Source organism: Prionailurus bengalensis, chromosome C1 (assembly GCF_016509475.1).
Source record: "Prionailurus bengalensis isolate Pbe53 chromosome C1, Fcat_Pben_1.1_paternal_pri, whole genome shotgun sequence".
Classification (NCBI taxonomy): Eukaryota; Metazoa; Chordata; class Mammalia; order Carnivora; family Felidae; genus Prionailurus; species Prionailurus bengalensis.
The window spans coordinates 64,313,452-64,329,007 of NC_057345.1; the positions used below are offsets into that span (position 1 = coordinate 64,313,452).

General features: G+C 37.1%; 1 protein-coding gene and 1 long non-coding RNA gene across 4 annotated transcripts in view; one reads left to right on the forward strand and one right to left on the reverse strand.

Annotated features, from left to right (window-relative positions):
* Positions 1-6,955, forward strand: part of ST6GALNAC3 (ST6 N-acetylgalactosaminide alpha-2,6-sialyltransferase 3) — a 549,238-nt gene extending 542,283 nt beyond the window's left edge. For 2 of the 3 annotated variants that reach the window (XM_043575303.1, XM_043575305.1), the window contains exons 4-5: positions 2,245-2,352; positions 3,432-6,955. In XM_043575303.1, the coding sequence (XP_043431238.1) occupies positions 2,245-2,352; positions 3,432-3,618 (295 nt within the window). In that variant the 3' untranslated portion in view covers positions 3,619-6,955. The remainder of the gene's footprint in view (positions 1-2,244; positions 2,353-3,431) is intronic. The other variant, XM_043575304.1, reaches the window with a different exon arrangement.
* Positions 6,956-9,855: 2,900 nt separating this feature from the next.
* On the reverse strand, positions 9,856-11,854 carry LOC122480660. The gene is made up of 2 exons (XR_006296612.1): positions 11,783-11,854; positions 9,856-10,386 (listed from the first exon to the last, which is right to left on the reverse strand). It is a non-coding gene; the product is annotated as an uncharacterized LOC122480660 (long non-coding RNA).
* Positions 11,855-15,556: the final 3,702 nt, after the last annotated feature.

Genomic DNA, 15,556 nt, shown 5'->3' on the forward strand with positions numbered 1-15,556 from the left:
CATTTGACACCGATTCCTAACCCATGCGGCTGCTGCTCTTCTTATCACAGAGGAAAGTGCATGTAACTCAATGTGGTCCTGTTTCTGGAATATTTCCCATTTAGGACGCACACCAGGAAATACAAAGAAAGACAACTTACATAGTGGATTTCAGACTCAGTGGCAAATGAGCAGAGGGGATGGATATATATGGACTGGGTTTTTCTCTCCTTACAAATCATCCAAGTCAATTAAAATGAAAGTGAGAAAATCCAGTTACCAACCCCCACTGTGAGCTTATATTGCTCCTGAACCGCTTACATGTTGTAAGTAATTTGGTACTAAATGATGCCTGTTTAAAAAAAAAGAATCAAAGGATTCGGGGTTCTAATTATAGCACACCGATGGTTTGGTACTAGAGAACTGTATCCACAATATAGGACATCAGTGGGCAGCATCTGCTGGCTGGTGGGCTCTACCTAGAGAGTGGTTATCAGTGGCTACGTGTCAGCTTCTAGAAGAGCTGGCTATGCTCCCGTATGCCAGGAAGTCTAAATGGAAGGTACAAAATTTAGTCTTTTTTAGAAATGGTGCTGCACAGTTGCCAGATAACCTGGCAAGACCCAATGCCCCTATGGAAAGACATTAAGGAGATAGGCAGTCATTCATTTAGATGGATTGGGTCCCCTTGACTAAAGCCAAGCATGGAGATCCAGCTTTTCATCCAATGCTCCCTTGAGCTGCTGAATTTTGGCAGACTCTTCCAGTCAGCACTACATCTTAACTACATCAGCCACTCTCCTCCTTCAGTGACTGTGATTCCCATCTTTTCCTTAAACATACCGAGCGCACTTCCACATTTGTGGTTTTGCCCTTTACATTTCCTCTTCCTGGAACACTTTCCTCTCCTATGGTCTGTTGAGCAAGTGGCATCTGTCTCCTATCACCAAAGGTAGAAATCCAAGCACTTCTTCCCACTGTACCTTATTTGAATTGGCAAGAAAAATACAACACGGTCAAACACTGGATGGAGCATTACTTTACTCACATTGAGAAGAGACAGAACAAGATCAGCTCCAATAGTGAGCCTTGGTCCCCACGGCCAATGGGTCCTTCCTGGCAGCTAATTCAGAGCCCTTGGCCTACATGCAACCTGTTTTGTGATGCAGAACAAAGAACCCTGTCCACTCTTGGCAGGGGACAGATATAATAGTGGGTTTGGTCAGGTGTCATGTAACATGCATACTTAAGCAGAACAAAGGAGTACATATTGAGTCTGAAACAAGGAAAGATATTCCCACACAAGGCAATAGCCTGGAACAGGCTGTGAGGGCTCCGTATCTCTTATTAAGGAAGTGTTCCAGGCTCAAGGCTCATTCTTAATGCAGCCAAGATGAGAGCTGGAAGACTGTACGCATGAGACTGTCTTTTCCAATATGTTCCACCATAGCTTCTTCCTATTCCCACCGCACCGCCAACAACCGTCCCCTGTCCCCCACCCCCAGATTTTGCTCCTATTATCAAAGAGGCCTTCTCTGGCCAACCTTTATAAACACAGCCACCTCAAAATCTATGAAGACAGAAGCATTGGTTGTTTTGATAATTGCTGTATCGCCAGCATCTACAACAGTGAATGCACATAGTAGGTGTTCAATAAAAGTGTGTTGAAAAGATTGGTAACATGGGTCTTACAAAGGAAAAGTCTTGTCTCATGATGTCTGGAAATCAGTAAAGGAAAACTTTGCAGATGCTTTCCTAGACCAAGTAATTCACCTACACACTGCATCTAATTTACACTGAGAAACCCAACAAGTCTTAAAGAAAGTGATATGTCCAGGTAAGCAAGATAACACCATTATCATTCAGTTTCCATCAGGGCTCCAAGCAGCTTTAGAAAACCTGTCCTCTGATATACAGCACTAATTTGTGTCTTACGGAAAATCAAATAAATTATTTTTTTACCCGAAGGGAGCAGAATTATTTGACTTCAGATATTTGCCATATGGCTTCTCTTCCATTCAGCATAGCTCCTAGGCTTAAGGTAGTAAGAGTGAGAGCATGCCTATAAATTATTCAGAGATAATTCAAAATAAGTGTGTATCTTTGACAGATTGTCAAGTTTCTTAATGCTTCTTCCTGATAACAAGTGCTATGTTTTTGATAAAAGGTTGCTCGTTTCTCACCACACTTTATTGTTGTTCTGTGTATGTGTTTTGTTTGTTTTGTTTTGTTCATTATTATTGTTTGTTTTTGTTCCCCCCACAGAGTCCAGTCTGGCTCTTATCTCAGCACGGGGTGGTTTACCTTCATTCTGGCCATGGATGCCTGCTATGGCATTCACGTCTACGGGATGATAAATGACACCTACTGCAAGTAAGATCACAGGAAATTATTTTTATGCATCTCCAATTCTGATATCTTGTCAAAATATCACAATTCATTTTAATACCATAAATCGGAAAAACAGATAAAGCAACAATTATTTCCCAGTGCTCTTTGCTGACATGACATTTTATTGTCAGCACATCAAGTTGTGACTTTTAGGGGTGATAAAAAGAAAAATATTTACTACAATCTAATGTCAAATGTCAGAAGGAACATTTTTCCCTTAATCAGTGGCATATCAGGGATTTGTGGCTTGGAAATACAGAACAAGTTTAGTGGTTATTTAATTTGCAAAGCAAGTTTGTCATTTCTGCTGCTCTAAGGGCTTGATGGATAGCTAGCTACTCAATGGTTATATTTGATCATGAAGGACAAAATGTCCTGAAGCCTCAGAGAAGCTGACAGCTTAACAAGAATTCCTGGAAATTATATTTCACTAATAAGTGAGTAATCTGCCAGATACTTATTTAAAATGTGTATGTTTGTCCATAGTATATCCCTGCTGGAGGGGTTGTTTCTAATTATTTAATAAAAAAAAAAACCTTCCATGCTTCATCAAAGTAATGAAATGGATTTTCCTACTAAGAATTGGCATAATGTAATTCAGAGAGTATTGTAATCATATTGTCCAAATGGTAACTAAACCACAATCTTCATGATCAAATATTTCTACCCTAACTATAAGTATAATGGAGCACAGATGAACCGAATATCTTACCCTGAAAAATTGCAAAGCTTCTTCAAGCTCTGCAAGAGCATCAGGCTATCCAAAGTTTGCTTCCATTATATACCATTTCCTCCTTCAAGGGATAGGTATATGTTTGAATGCAATTGGTGTGATGTATAAATTTTATTTGATTTATTAAAGCACTAAGGGTCTGGTACATCTTCCTAAAAGCTTTTATACATAATAGCTTTTAACTGAGTTCATGGACAAGAATCATGCATGGGTTTGCAAGTAAATGCATTTACTGGGCACATAATGGATTCTTGCAAATCACTGCTTCATTCTTCATCTTAATTCTTCTCTCCTTTTCTTTTCTTTTTTTTTTTTTGTTCTTTTTTAGGACAGAAGGATATAGAAAAGTCCCCTATCATTACTATGAACAAGGAAGAGATGAGTGTGATGAATATTTTCTTCATGAACATGCTCCATATGGGGGGCATAGGTTTATCACTGAAAAGAAAGTGTTTGCTAAATGGGCCAAGAAACACAGGATAATATTCACACACCCAAACTGGACAGTGTCTTGATGTTAGTTTTTCTGATCTTGCCACAACACTTGACATGGTAATACCACAACTGTGATGATATTGATGCTAATGACGATGACGGTGATGACAAGGACAACAATGATGATCAAGTCTGTACATTCTCAGATATGGATGGTGACCCTGCCAGTAATTTGAACTTGGGATTTCATGGAGGGTGGTTGTGCTCTTTCCATTTATTCTGAAGGTTCAACATTACATACTGCACTTTATAATTTAACTGGAATTGAAATGAAGGCCAGTAACATGACAGCTGTGACCTAAGAAATGGGAAGATTATCCTTCAAGATAGCTGCCCAGTATTCTTGAACAGTGAGTAACTTTCAAAAGCCATGGGATTTGGCCTCGTGAGACTAGGTTATTGACTCTATGGTCTCTTCAACTTGAGCAGCTCCACCATCTTGAATGGTTGATTGTCAAACACTGACCCAAGAAATTCTATCTGGGTACAAGTATTGTACCACACTTACTAGTTAGCCTAGAGGCAGTGAAGGAATCTTCCTGACATACCATGGTCCTAGAGTACCTCCTACAGCTGAAGCCTCAGGCCATTTCTTGATTAACAAGGGAGATATCATGGCCATCGTACCCATCAGGATTATTCAACAATTCAAACACTTAATTCAAAATGGGCCAACTAGCAAATCTTGATGGATTTCTGCTCCCACCACTCCATTCTCACTACCCCAAACAATATAACCTAACCTGGTACTAGAGTGATCTCTATTACTGTTTAGTTATTTTTGGTTGAGTCCTAAATATTTCAGAAAGCTATTTAACATGTAAGATACCAACACTGTAATAACATATACTGTGAAAACATTCTTAAAACATAACCAAAAGGGTTTACTAACTCTATTTCAACATCCAACAACACAAAAATATATGCTTTTTAAAATCATGAAACGAGGAAAGCAAAGCATATTTTTACATCAATTTGTATCCTACCATACTTCATAATATATATTTGTATATTCAAATTTCTATTTTATAGGCTCAAGATGCATCTCTCCATACATTACATTATCGTTGCCAAGTGCCAACTGTTAGACATGGAGAGGAGATGATTCCTTGTATTAAATCTGACCAGAACTTTTGCCTTCTTGGGGTTTATTTTCCCCACAGTGTATCAGTTGTTATACCATAATAACAACAATAATAATGACCTTAATGTCCAAAGTGCTTTGTCATGTAGAGTCCTCATACATATGCTGTCTCATGTGATGCCTGTGACCATCCATTGGGCTATTGCCTGCACATTCTGACATCTCCTTAGCAGATAAGCTGTAATTTGTTAATTGCTTTGATATATTCCAGGTCTTCCCTTTGCTAATATTTGTATAGAATAGCATTTATGTAGACTAGTAACCAATTGATTTCAGTGCCAAATATAATACATCAGGATATGCAAAAAGTATCACAAGGATGGTCTTGGCCATACACTAGGACTCCTGTGAACGTAAGTACTTTTGATTTTTTTTTTAAATGACTCTTTTTAGGTAGAGAAAAATGAGGAAGCAGGACAACAGGAGGGAATGAACGCAGAGAAATACAGTCTCCTGTCCCCATCTTGAGATGACATTGTTCTCCATATAGTCATTGTTCGTTAAATATTAGAGGACTGATTTGCTGAGAGAGTTGCTGAGAGATCAAAAATATCCTTGCAAATTATTCAAAAGATGCAGCCAAGCTTAACTTACAGAGAATGATTTGGAGGATGAGAGTGATGATACATTTCACCTTAGGAGGTCTTTACCATGCTAGGTCCCATGATTAGTTCTCATTAAATGAGCCATCTTGGACCAAAGCCTCTTTGCTGCTCTCTGCTGCCATTTTGATAACACCAATACATCCATGAAAATGACCAAACACCACGGTGGAACTGTTACTGTTGTTATTCTTCTGTTGTTTCCTCATATGGTTTTTAGTTCTGTGTATGTCAAGATTTTTTGAGCTAATGATGGATAGAATTGCCCACGCAAAGAAAAATAAACAGATGCAAACGTTAAAATTGTTATACAGACTGTTTAACCCCCTGTTGTGATATAGAAGTTCCACTTTTAAATATAAAGGAACATGTGATTCTCAGAATGATTCAGGGAATGACACAATTTATTTAGTTTTCTGGTAAATGCAGGGGTAAACCTATTTGTTTCAGTCCTTACCAAAAAGAAACTTTCAGCACTTGCCTGCTCTCCTGTCTCTCTATGAAGAAGACTTAGCAGGAGACTTTGTAGTGGCCACAGCGCTCTGTGGCAGGAGTTGTTTGTAGCAGGCAGTGTTTCCTCTGGAGGGGTAGGGGTGGCCTCTCCTCTCCTTTCCTCTCCTCCCTCCCCTCCCTTCCCCCCTTTTTTTTTCTTAACTAAACCTCAATCCCACTTTTTATTGTCATTGTCTCTCATCTCTTTTTTTCTAAAAGTGGGAAACAAAAACCATTATTCTCAATTTGAAGACCTAATTGGATGATTTCCAGTGTAATCAGAATTTTGATAGAATCACATAGCTTATTTTTCTCTGCAGTCTTAATGTTCTCTGCTTCCATGTTCTGTATTTTTTGCCCTTGGCTTCCTAATTCTAGTGGAAATACAAAGTCTAATTTCTCTCATATTGAGAAACTTTTCATCCAAGAGTTACTGATAGAGAAGAGAACGACAAAGGAGCAATTCAAAATTGTCACACAAATTTCTGGCCATTTCCACTAGTTCTAGTCAACTAAAAGGCTTCACCCAGCAGCTAAACATTGAAAAATTCAACTGAACTCTCTCTCACTGATGTATATGTATTCCAGGAGTTAACATCTGTAAAAAACAAACACATTTCAATTCCATCCAATGCTCTAGACAAATGGACTATTGAAAATGGCCACAATTTGCTGAAATCAGTGTAAAAGCATGCAAGCTAGAAATAATAGAGTAAATATTATTTTTAATTATGCAGAATTTAGAAGAAAGCAAGGAAATTTTAAAAAGGGTTTTAATATGAACGTTTGAATCCTTTCTAAGTTAGCATAGTGATAAGTAGTAATGATTTATATTGTTATGATGGTAATGGAAATTATAAACCTTCTAGACTATGTTTTACCTTGCTATCAAACCTATCAAAGAAAAACCAAGGATGTTTGTATATATGCACAGAGTCCATGTGTGTGTGTGTGTGTGTGTGTGTGTGTGTGTTGTGTGTATGTTTAAATGCATACATGTAATCCTATATTTTTCAGTGATGTGTATGAATCACAGAAAACCTATTTTAGACTTCAATGAAATGTGTTGGTTTACATTTTGAATCCTGATGAAAAAATAAAGCAAAAGTCCAAATGAAACATACCAATTGTAAAGAGTACATAAAAATATTCAATGGCTGGCCCATTGAAGAAAGAGAAGCTGCTTAACCTGGAACCGAGAACACAGATGCCACAGTCGTCAAAGATCAGACCCGCAAGTATAACCTTCTGTATTGTAGGCTCTGACAATCACAGCTCTGCCAAAGTCACATGGAAAAACACTACATCAAGCTGCATTCACACTGAAGTGAATGAACACTGACCCCCTTATTAAAATCAGCCTGTCTTTAGCATAAGCAGAACTCAGATTTGCATGATTTTTATTATATGGTTAGAGAACTGTGACCATTGTGCGAAGAGAAAAATATATAAGGAGATGGTTCTTTGAAGATTTGGAATGAATCAGCCATTGTGAGAGCAAGAGTCTGAATTGGGGACTTTGCTGACCTTTCCAGAAGTATAAAGGCATCAGAAGAGAATCACTGGTTATTTCCTTAGAAAAAAGACAACACTAAGTACTTTACCTGGTGGTGTTAATTAGATGCTAATAGTAAGCTCAGCTTTAACTTTAATAAGCAAGATAATATAATCAGATGGTTTATTTATTTATTTATTTAGCATACCCATCTAGCGTTTAATGTGGCATGTCAAATGCAAAGAACAAACCATGTCGTCCAGTGTCAGGTGTTTGCATGCCTTAGCACAAGTGATTTATAGTCCCAGAGACATGAGGGGGGATAAAGATGCTTTCCCTGAACTGCATTTTTAAAAGTCAAGACCTCATCATTTTAATAGTATTCATAGATCCAGTGACTGAAGAAGCCAGTGCTAGCCTTTGTTAAGTATTCTAGACTTTCAGAGCTTCAAGGGGCTTTAGAGACTAGCCAATCCAACCGCTCTGTCTTGAAAAAAATAGACCTATAGAAGTGAAGTGACTTGTCCACAGCTCTAAAATAGACTAATGGCAATACTGAGAGTCAAATTCTTACCTCATGTCTCCTCTAATACTTTTTCCACTTCTATTTTTTTTTTAAAGAACAAAACAGTAGCTGGAAACATGCATAAAAGACTTACTGAAAAAGTCTATGCCTGGAATCCTAAGGCTCCAATTAGTGTTGATTCTACTTATGGTCAGAGAAATCCCTACACTGAAGTGCAGAAAGATTCACATAATTGAAAGAACATATCCCAGTAATTGTCCATATCTCTGTTCTCTATGTTTATTGCTAAGACTACACCACATTCTTTTATCATGAATTCTAGGACTAATTTAGAGAATGTAAAAGTGAGTTTCTTGCTTCTTTGTTATTGAAGATGATCATGTCACTGATACTCTTCTTCTAAGAGGTGTTGATTATGGAGGTTGATTGGTGGAACTGGTACATCTTAATGTCGAAATATCCCCAGACCCCGTGACCTAATCTCTCACACCAGTTGGGCTGCCTGTATTAGTGAAATTATCCAACTGCACAGGCTGGTGAAATGCTACCCTTTGTTTTCTCATCCTCTCTGTACCACACAAGATCTTTGAGCCAGATACCCTCTGGGAAGATAAATCAAAGCCCCAAATGCCCCACACGACTTAATCACCATGCAAAACTGAAAGAGTTTTTTCTTTATAGTCCACTCATATGATACTGTTAGAAGTGGAGAATTTTGAAACTATAGTCACTAGGCTCTGAAAATGGTTTCTTTGACTCAGAGATAACATATTGTTTTGTTGCTTGTTTCTGTGGAACCTTAGAGAAACCACCAGAGTAAAATTCCATGTAAATTGCTAAAGCATCAAATCAGGGCTGTCCTTGGGCATTGTAACTTTGCAGAAAATCTCATTTAGTTGTGTTTTTTTAAGTCCTCTACTTTTTTCCCCCTTTTCAGAATAGGCACAATTTATTTTTGGAGTAGAAAAGCTCTTCTTTCTCTACAGATAGGTTTCTTTTTGTTTGTGCCTTGGAGACTTCAGAAAAATAGGAGCTCACTTTCATAAAAGTGAAGAACATCTTAACGAATAAATAGCCAACTTCATATATTCACGTATTTGTCTACATAGTGAACAGTATCTTCTGAGAAACTACAAAGGGACACAAACCAGGGCATTTCATGGTTCGTTGTTACCAAATCTTCAAAGTACTAATTTTCTTGTGTTTAACTTTGTTGTCATTGCTACTGAGTAAATACCCATTTCTATTACATACAGTATATTTTATGCTTCACTCATTTTTCTGAGTTCACAATCTTTGCTGTAGTCGCTCATTCACTTTAAAAACCTGTAATCTTCATCTATTTATAGAAGAGACTGTAAACGCACAGAGTTGTGCACTTGGTGAGGTTTTTTTTTTCCTAGCATCAAATTGCTTTATTTATAGGCACCATGCCATAGAATAAAGCGTACTAAATGGCAAAGGGCTACCGGTACATTTCAGTTTGGTTTGCTTTTACAAGATAAGCAAGGACATGTGAATAAAGCAGAGAGTATTTGTCATTGAAAGAGAAAAAGCAAGGCTGGGGTTGGGGGAGAAGATATTCAATATACTCAGTACTGAAGGCAGAAAGGCTAGGTCTAGGCTACTATCGTGAACAATGACAAGAGAAAATGTTGGTCAGCTTCCAGAATGAGTTTTTTCCACATTAACTATCTAATGCTGAGGTATATTTCCTTTCTTGCTGTATCAGACCTGTTAGCAAGTTGGGTTAGTACATAAGCTGCTTAAAATACAAAAGTCTTCATTCTTAACTCTCTCCCTCCTTCATTACATCCCTTCCTTTCCTCCTCTGCTCCTCCCTGATTTTCTTTCTAGAAAATTCGACACTCTTGAAGTTGAACATTATATGTAGACAGTTTCTCATTTTACAGATCAACTTACAGTACTTTACCAAGCTCTGTAGGTGACCCTTATTTGGATATGATCTTAAAATGAAAGTCTTCTTTGGGAACAAAGTAGTAATAACTTATATGCCATGTTTATTATAGGGCTGTATACCTCATTCAATATCCTCAAATACTCTGTGAGGTACGTAATGTTACTATCACCATATCACATATAAGGAAACAGGAGCACATAGAGGCTAAGTAGCTTGTCCAAGGTTGCATAGCTGGTGATGAAATGAGGTTTTGAGCTCAGGCAATTTGACCCAAAGTCCATACCTCATTGGGGCAGGCTAATCGATGTAAACAACAACCCCAAAATTTCAGTAGCTTAAGAGAATAAGGTTTGTTTAGATGCTTCTCTCCAAACAGCTTGTCTCTGAGGATGATTCAGTGACCCAGGCTTCTCCCATCATGTAGCTTTGCCCTCCTCTGCATTCTTGGAAACCTCTCCATTTGGCCTGCTAATGGTGAAAGAGTATGGAGGATTCTGTGTTGGAGGGTTTTGTGGACAAGTCCACAAGTATGCAACACTCCATCCATATTCCACTGGGTAGTTTCAGTCACGTGGCCTGGTAGAGGTGGGCAGTGTTGTCTGATGTGCCTGGGAGGAAAAGGAACAGAGTTTGATGAATATGTAGCAGTCTCTGGCATAGTATTCTTAGTCATGATGACATATAGCCTAAAAAAAAATTACTCAGTTTTGTGCAACTGTATAGATGAATTATGTTGATAGTCCTTACTAAGAACACCTAAGAAAAATTTCTCTTTAAATGGATGTCAGTATCCATGCCTCAAACAAAATAAACTAGGGAATATTGTTTTAGGTCCTATAATGCCAAAAAGAGAGGAAATGATTTCCCTTACCCAAAAAAATAAAGACAGAAATTAATATGCTAGAAATACTTTCAAGTGACTTAACTCTACCAACAGTAGAAGTAACATGACTTTTAATGTCTTCGTGATCTTTGGTTAACATAAGATAGATCTATCCTTGCCTCTGATCAACCAATATTGTGTGTATGCCTCTTTCCTTCTCGTGTAAGATGTTGCAAAAATTAAGTTCCCTTTTCAACTTCCCTTTGGTCTTCAGGTCTATGCAATGTTGCGATGATTTTTTTAAAGTAAAAAATGAAACTGGCCGTTCTTATATCTGAAAATAACAAATTTCTCTCTTGCACACCCCTCCCTTTCCCTATGCACATTGGCATATGAGCTTGTTCAGGGAAAAGGGACTTAATATGCCATATTTGGTTGTCCATGCCAAAATGACATAAGGTATATTCCCCCGGAGAGAGGCCCTTCATACTTTTTTCTCTTTAGCTCCCAACATTTTTCTTCCCCTCTCAATACTTTCTGGTTTTGCACATTATTTTCTTTAAGCTATCTAGAAATTCTTTTCCCTTAATGCAAACAGAATTTCACATCCTAAAGTTCTTTCTCACCTAATAGGAAACTATTTGCTGTCTTGGGAAAAATGCTTTGCATGTTAGCATATAAATTTTCTTAGTTTGTCCATTGAGAGAGATTAGTTGAGACTCTAAAAACAAAATAATTAGAGAAGAGAAGCAGCCAGTGTTTTCCTTCTTCCAGATCAATGTGAAATTCCTTTTAAGGACAAAAAAACTATAGCATCTGGTTGATGAATGACATAGGTTGGACATTCTGTTTAAGGGCTGTAACTGGTGATAATATCTGTAGGTCCTTTACAGGATTAAATTGAGGTTTACTACCCCTGAACCCATGCCTAAAATTGTTGAGTAATACAAATATGCAGTGTGTGCACACCAGCAGCCTCTTACACCATGCATCGTTGAGAGTTCTTGCATCTATCATTGTAAAACTTTGCAAACATACTATTTCTATGCTTATGAAGTCACTTAAAAATCTATGTAATCTTCCAAAATAATTTTCCTCCACATGCCTACATTTCCCCAGAAGTGTAACAGATACAATTCAATTCGCTTAGAATGGTTTTCCATCTTTAGTGCCAGTCTTACCTCAAATTAAAATGGCTTGTCCAAGACATATTTTGGTGACGCTGATTGTAGTGGTTTTCATCTCTAGTAAAAAAAAGAAAAAGGACATACTTTATAATCTTTGATAGATAAAAGGGCATTAATGATGGATGAGGACATTAATGTCATGCAAATGGATCTGTGGATCATGCAGAGCTGTGAGTGGCTGTTCAATATGGAACGATATAAAAAGAAAAAAAGCATTCAACAACACAAACATATGGGTTCAATAAAACCAAATGAAATCTGACAGGAACAAATGTAAAGCAGGGCACTTAGGTTCAGAAAAGACAAGAGCATGACTTTACAGCAGTACTCATGAAAAATATTTGGAGGTTTTAGAGCACTCTAATATGATACATAGCAATTTGAAAGGTCACTGTGCCCTAAGATGCATAGAAAAGTCCAAGAAGAGATAGCAAGGTTCAGAATTGATCAGACCACTTCTGGAAGTATTTTTAAAACTTGTTTTAATCCTTAATAAGAAATTGCAAGCATTTCCCCAATGTCATTAAATTATCTTAAAACACTTTTAATAGCTATATTGTGCCATAATCTATTTAACCATTCCCCCATTTTCATTTTTTTCTATACGAACAGGTTTGTTCAAGAGTTTTTGGGCACTTCTCTGATTTTTTTTTCTTTTAGTGTACCAATGTACTGAGGTGCCTGCTTCCTCGCACCCTTGCCAGAATTTTGTGTTGTTTCTCCCATCTTTGCCAATTTCACATATGCCAAAAATGGTATCTTGCTTTAATTGGCATCCAGTTGATTACTATGGAAATTAAACATTTTTGCATATTTTTTGGAAATTTATATTTCTTCTTTCATGAATTAGTTCTTCCAATATATTGCCCATTATTTATGGCAGTGGGAGTCACAATACTTTAAAGATACAGAAAAATGAGGGGCACCTGGGTGGCGCAGTCGGTCAAGCGTCCGACTTCAGCCAGGTCACGATCTCACGGTCTGTGAGTTCGAGCCCCGCGTCAGGCTCTGGGCTGATAGCTCGGAGGCTGGAGCCTGTTTCCGATTCTGTGTCTCCCTCTCTCTCTGCCCCTCCCCCGTTCATGCTCTGTCTCTCTCTGTCCCCAAAATAAATTAAAAAAACGTTGAAAAAAATTTATTTTAAAAGATACAGAAAAATGAGAATTCGTTCAAAAGAAAGGGAACAAGTTAAGAGCAACCAGGATCACGAGAGAACTGGAAGTCATGTTGCACCAGCGACTGGAAACACTTAGCTAGCTTGGTAGAAGTTTTCAGGAAGAACTAAATTCAAACATTTGAAAGGCATTAATTCAGGTATAAAATTCATTTTAAAATGAGTCAAATTGCAGATTTTATCTCAGAAGGACATTCAGAAAAAAATCCAGAATTAGAGTGTAGGTTTTTAGAATGAGTAAATTTGTAGAAAGTTTTCACAGACCAAGACTACCTACTTGTTCAGTATTTTATGTAATTAGACAGAAAGTGGAACTCCTTTGCCCCCAAGGTCTCCTCCAAAGCACATGTTCTGTCAAATGGAATGCAATTCCATGTGGAAAAGCGAGATTTGACATGAGCGCTCTTAAAAAAATTAGCCTAAAATGGTTGTGCTATGGGGGCTCCTTGCCTTAGCGGCAGCATATTCACATACCATCTCTTAAAACAAGTTATTTCTAATAATGGCAAATGTCACCAAATTCATGTTCCTAAACTTTGGGAGCACATTCCATTGCTGGTAGGTGCCCACAAGTACACGCCACAACCCCCAACCCCAACTCTACCACTGTTTATTGCTGACTTCATTCTTGAAATGCTTCACAAAGACCTGTAACTTCCTTCGCTTCCCAGTGGGGGAAATTGTTCACATTTCACACATTCATATTTTTATATATTTGCTATTGTGCTATGTCTTTGAAATGTAATGACTCAAGAAAATTACTTTTGATATCATGGCATTCCTCATGTTGGTAATTTATGATAATAGATGTCACTGTAGATTTAAGAGTCATTTATATTGTCCACCTTTTCCTATTTCTGCTAGATTAAATAAATTCTTCATACCGAGTTTTGCCACATTTTTCAGGTTTCTAGTCTGTATCACTCACTTTCAGTATATTTATAATCCTTTTATCTGGTCTTTGTAGTTTCAAAAATGGTGCCTTGGATATTTTATGTTTTGAGCAATCAATGCCCTTTTCAAATTGCCCTCTTAAGGTTTTTGTAAAATAATATTCTCTATAATATAACTTTAAATTACCTATCTTTTTCTTTACTAGACTTAATCCAAGAAGACTAATTGAACATTAAACATTTTAATCATCCCACACTGTCGAACCTGTCTTCTCATTATTGAGAATTGAATGGGCCATGAGCTTAATTGTGTTCCTGGCAATGTAAGTAGACTGGAAGCTTCATAATATGATTAGTATATAACTATAGAATTAGTCCTGGTATTTATTAATACTACACAAATATACATTGAATATAACCAAATGCATGGTGCTTCATTAGTGCTTTGGAGAATACAGAGATGAGTAAGCTGTAGTACTTATCTTTATGAAGTTTACCAAAAAAATAGAAGAATAAATCAAAATTCCAAATAACCAAGATAACCCAAAACAAGTTAATGGCCACAAAAATGATGCAAATAAGAATGTTGCATATGATACGGAAGTAAAAGAAGTATAAGGAAATGATTCAAATATAAAAATTGTCATTACATTATATGTGCAAGTAATGTTCAAATATACCTACAGGGTGATTCTTACTCTTAGGATGACCCAACACACAGTGAATCTCAGGAAGTGCATCTTGAACTTCTGTTAGCAATGCCTTATAGAAATGGTTAATACAGGAGACAGCCACCAAGACAAAAAGATGCTTTCATCTAACACAACATGAGGCTTCCTGACAGAAGTATCTTATAGAAGGGCAATGTTTACTTGAAAATTTAGGAGTTATTCAAAATGCTAAAAACTCTTCTATCTGCTCTGAAATCTGCTAGGGGACCCCAGGGTTCAGTCAAGGTACTATTTTTAAATGTATTCATTGAACAAACAATACCTTTCAAAGACATTTCAAAGTAAGCTGTGAATTAAAATAGCATAGGATGTGGAACCAATGTAAGTGTAAATATAGATTCGTTTTATCCCTTTTATCCATATAGATCAATTAGTCTTGTATTATTATTCTTGATATGCATTCACTCTCCGCTTTAGTAGTTACCATGAATGTGAATTACCCTGATTAGGTTTTTTTTTCTTATGATGGTTTCATCTATACTTATCTACTGAGCTTAAATGAAAATTTTCTAATGTAATGATAGCTATATGCATCTAACTGGAGACTTAAGCAGGGCTAAGAAACAGACTGAGAAAGTAAAAATCATAATATGCACCTGTCCTGACTTTCACTTGCTATCTACAACTTCCAAAGAAAATCTAATAGAGGAGTCACACTTATGTGGTTAAGTGGCTTTTGTGACCTGAATAACCTACTTCCGTCTTCCTGGAAGTGACTAATCCTGTGTGGTAGGTGAGTTATTCTGAGTGGAGAATGAGTAAAGGGAGAGGAGATAGCTAGTTGTAAGATTATTATCTTCCTTGTCTCTTCTCAGTCTCTGCTGAAATCTTATGTTCTTTCCAAAAGGTTCTTCTTCTACATTATATATTAAGTTGAAAAGGCTACCCAATGATCTCATGAGCTATGGTTATTGAGTCCAAAAAGAAATCCACATACGCTTGGTCAATTGATTTTCATAAGGATGCCAAA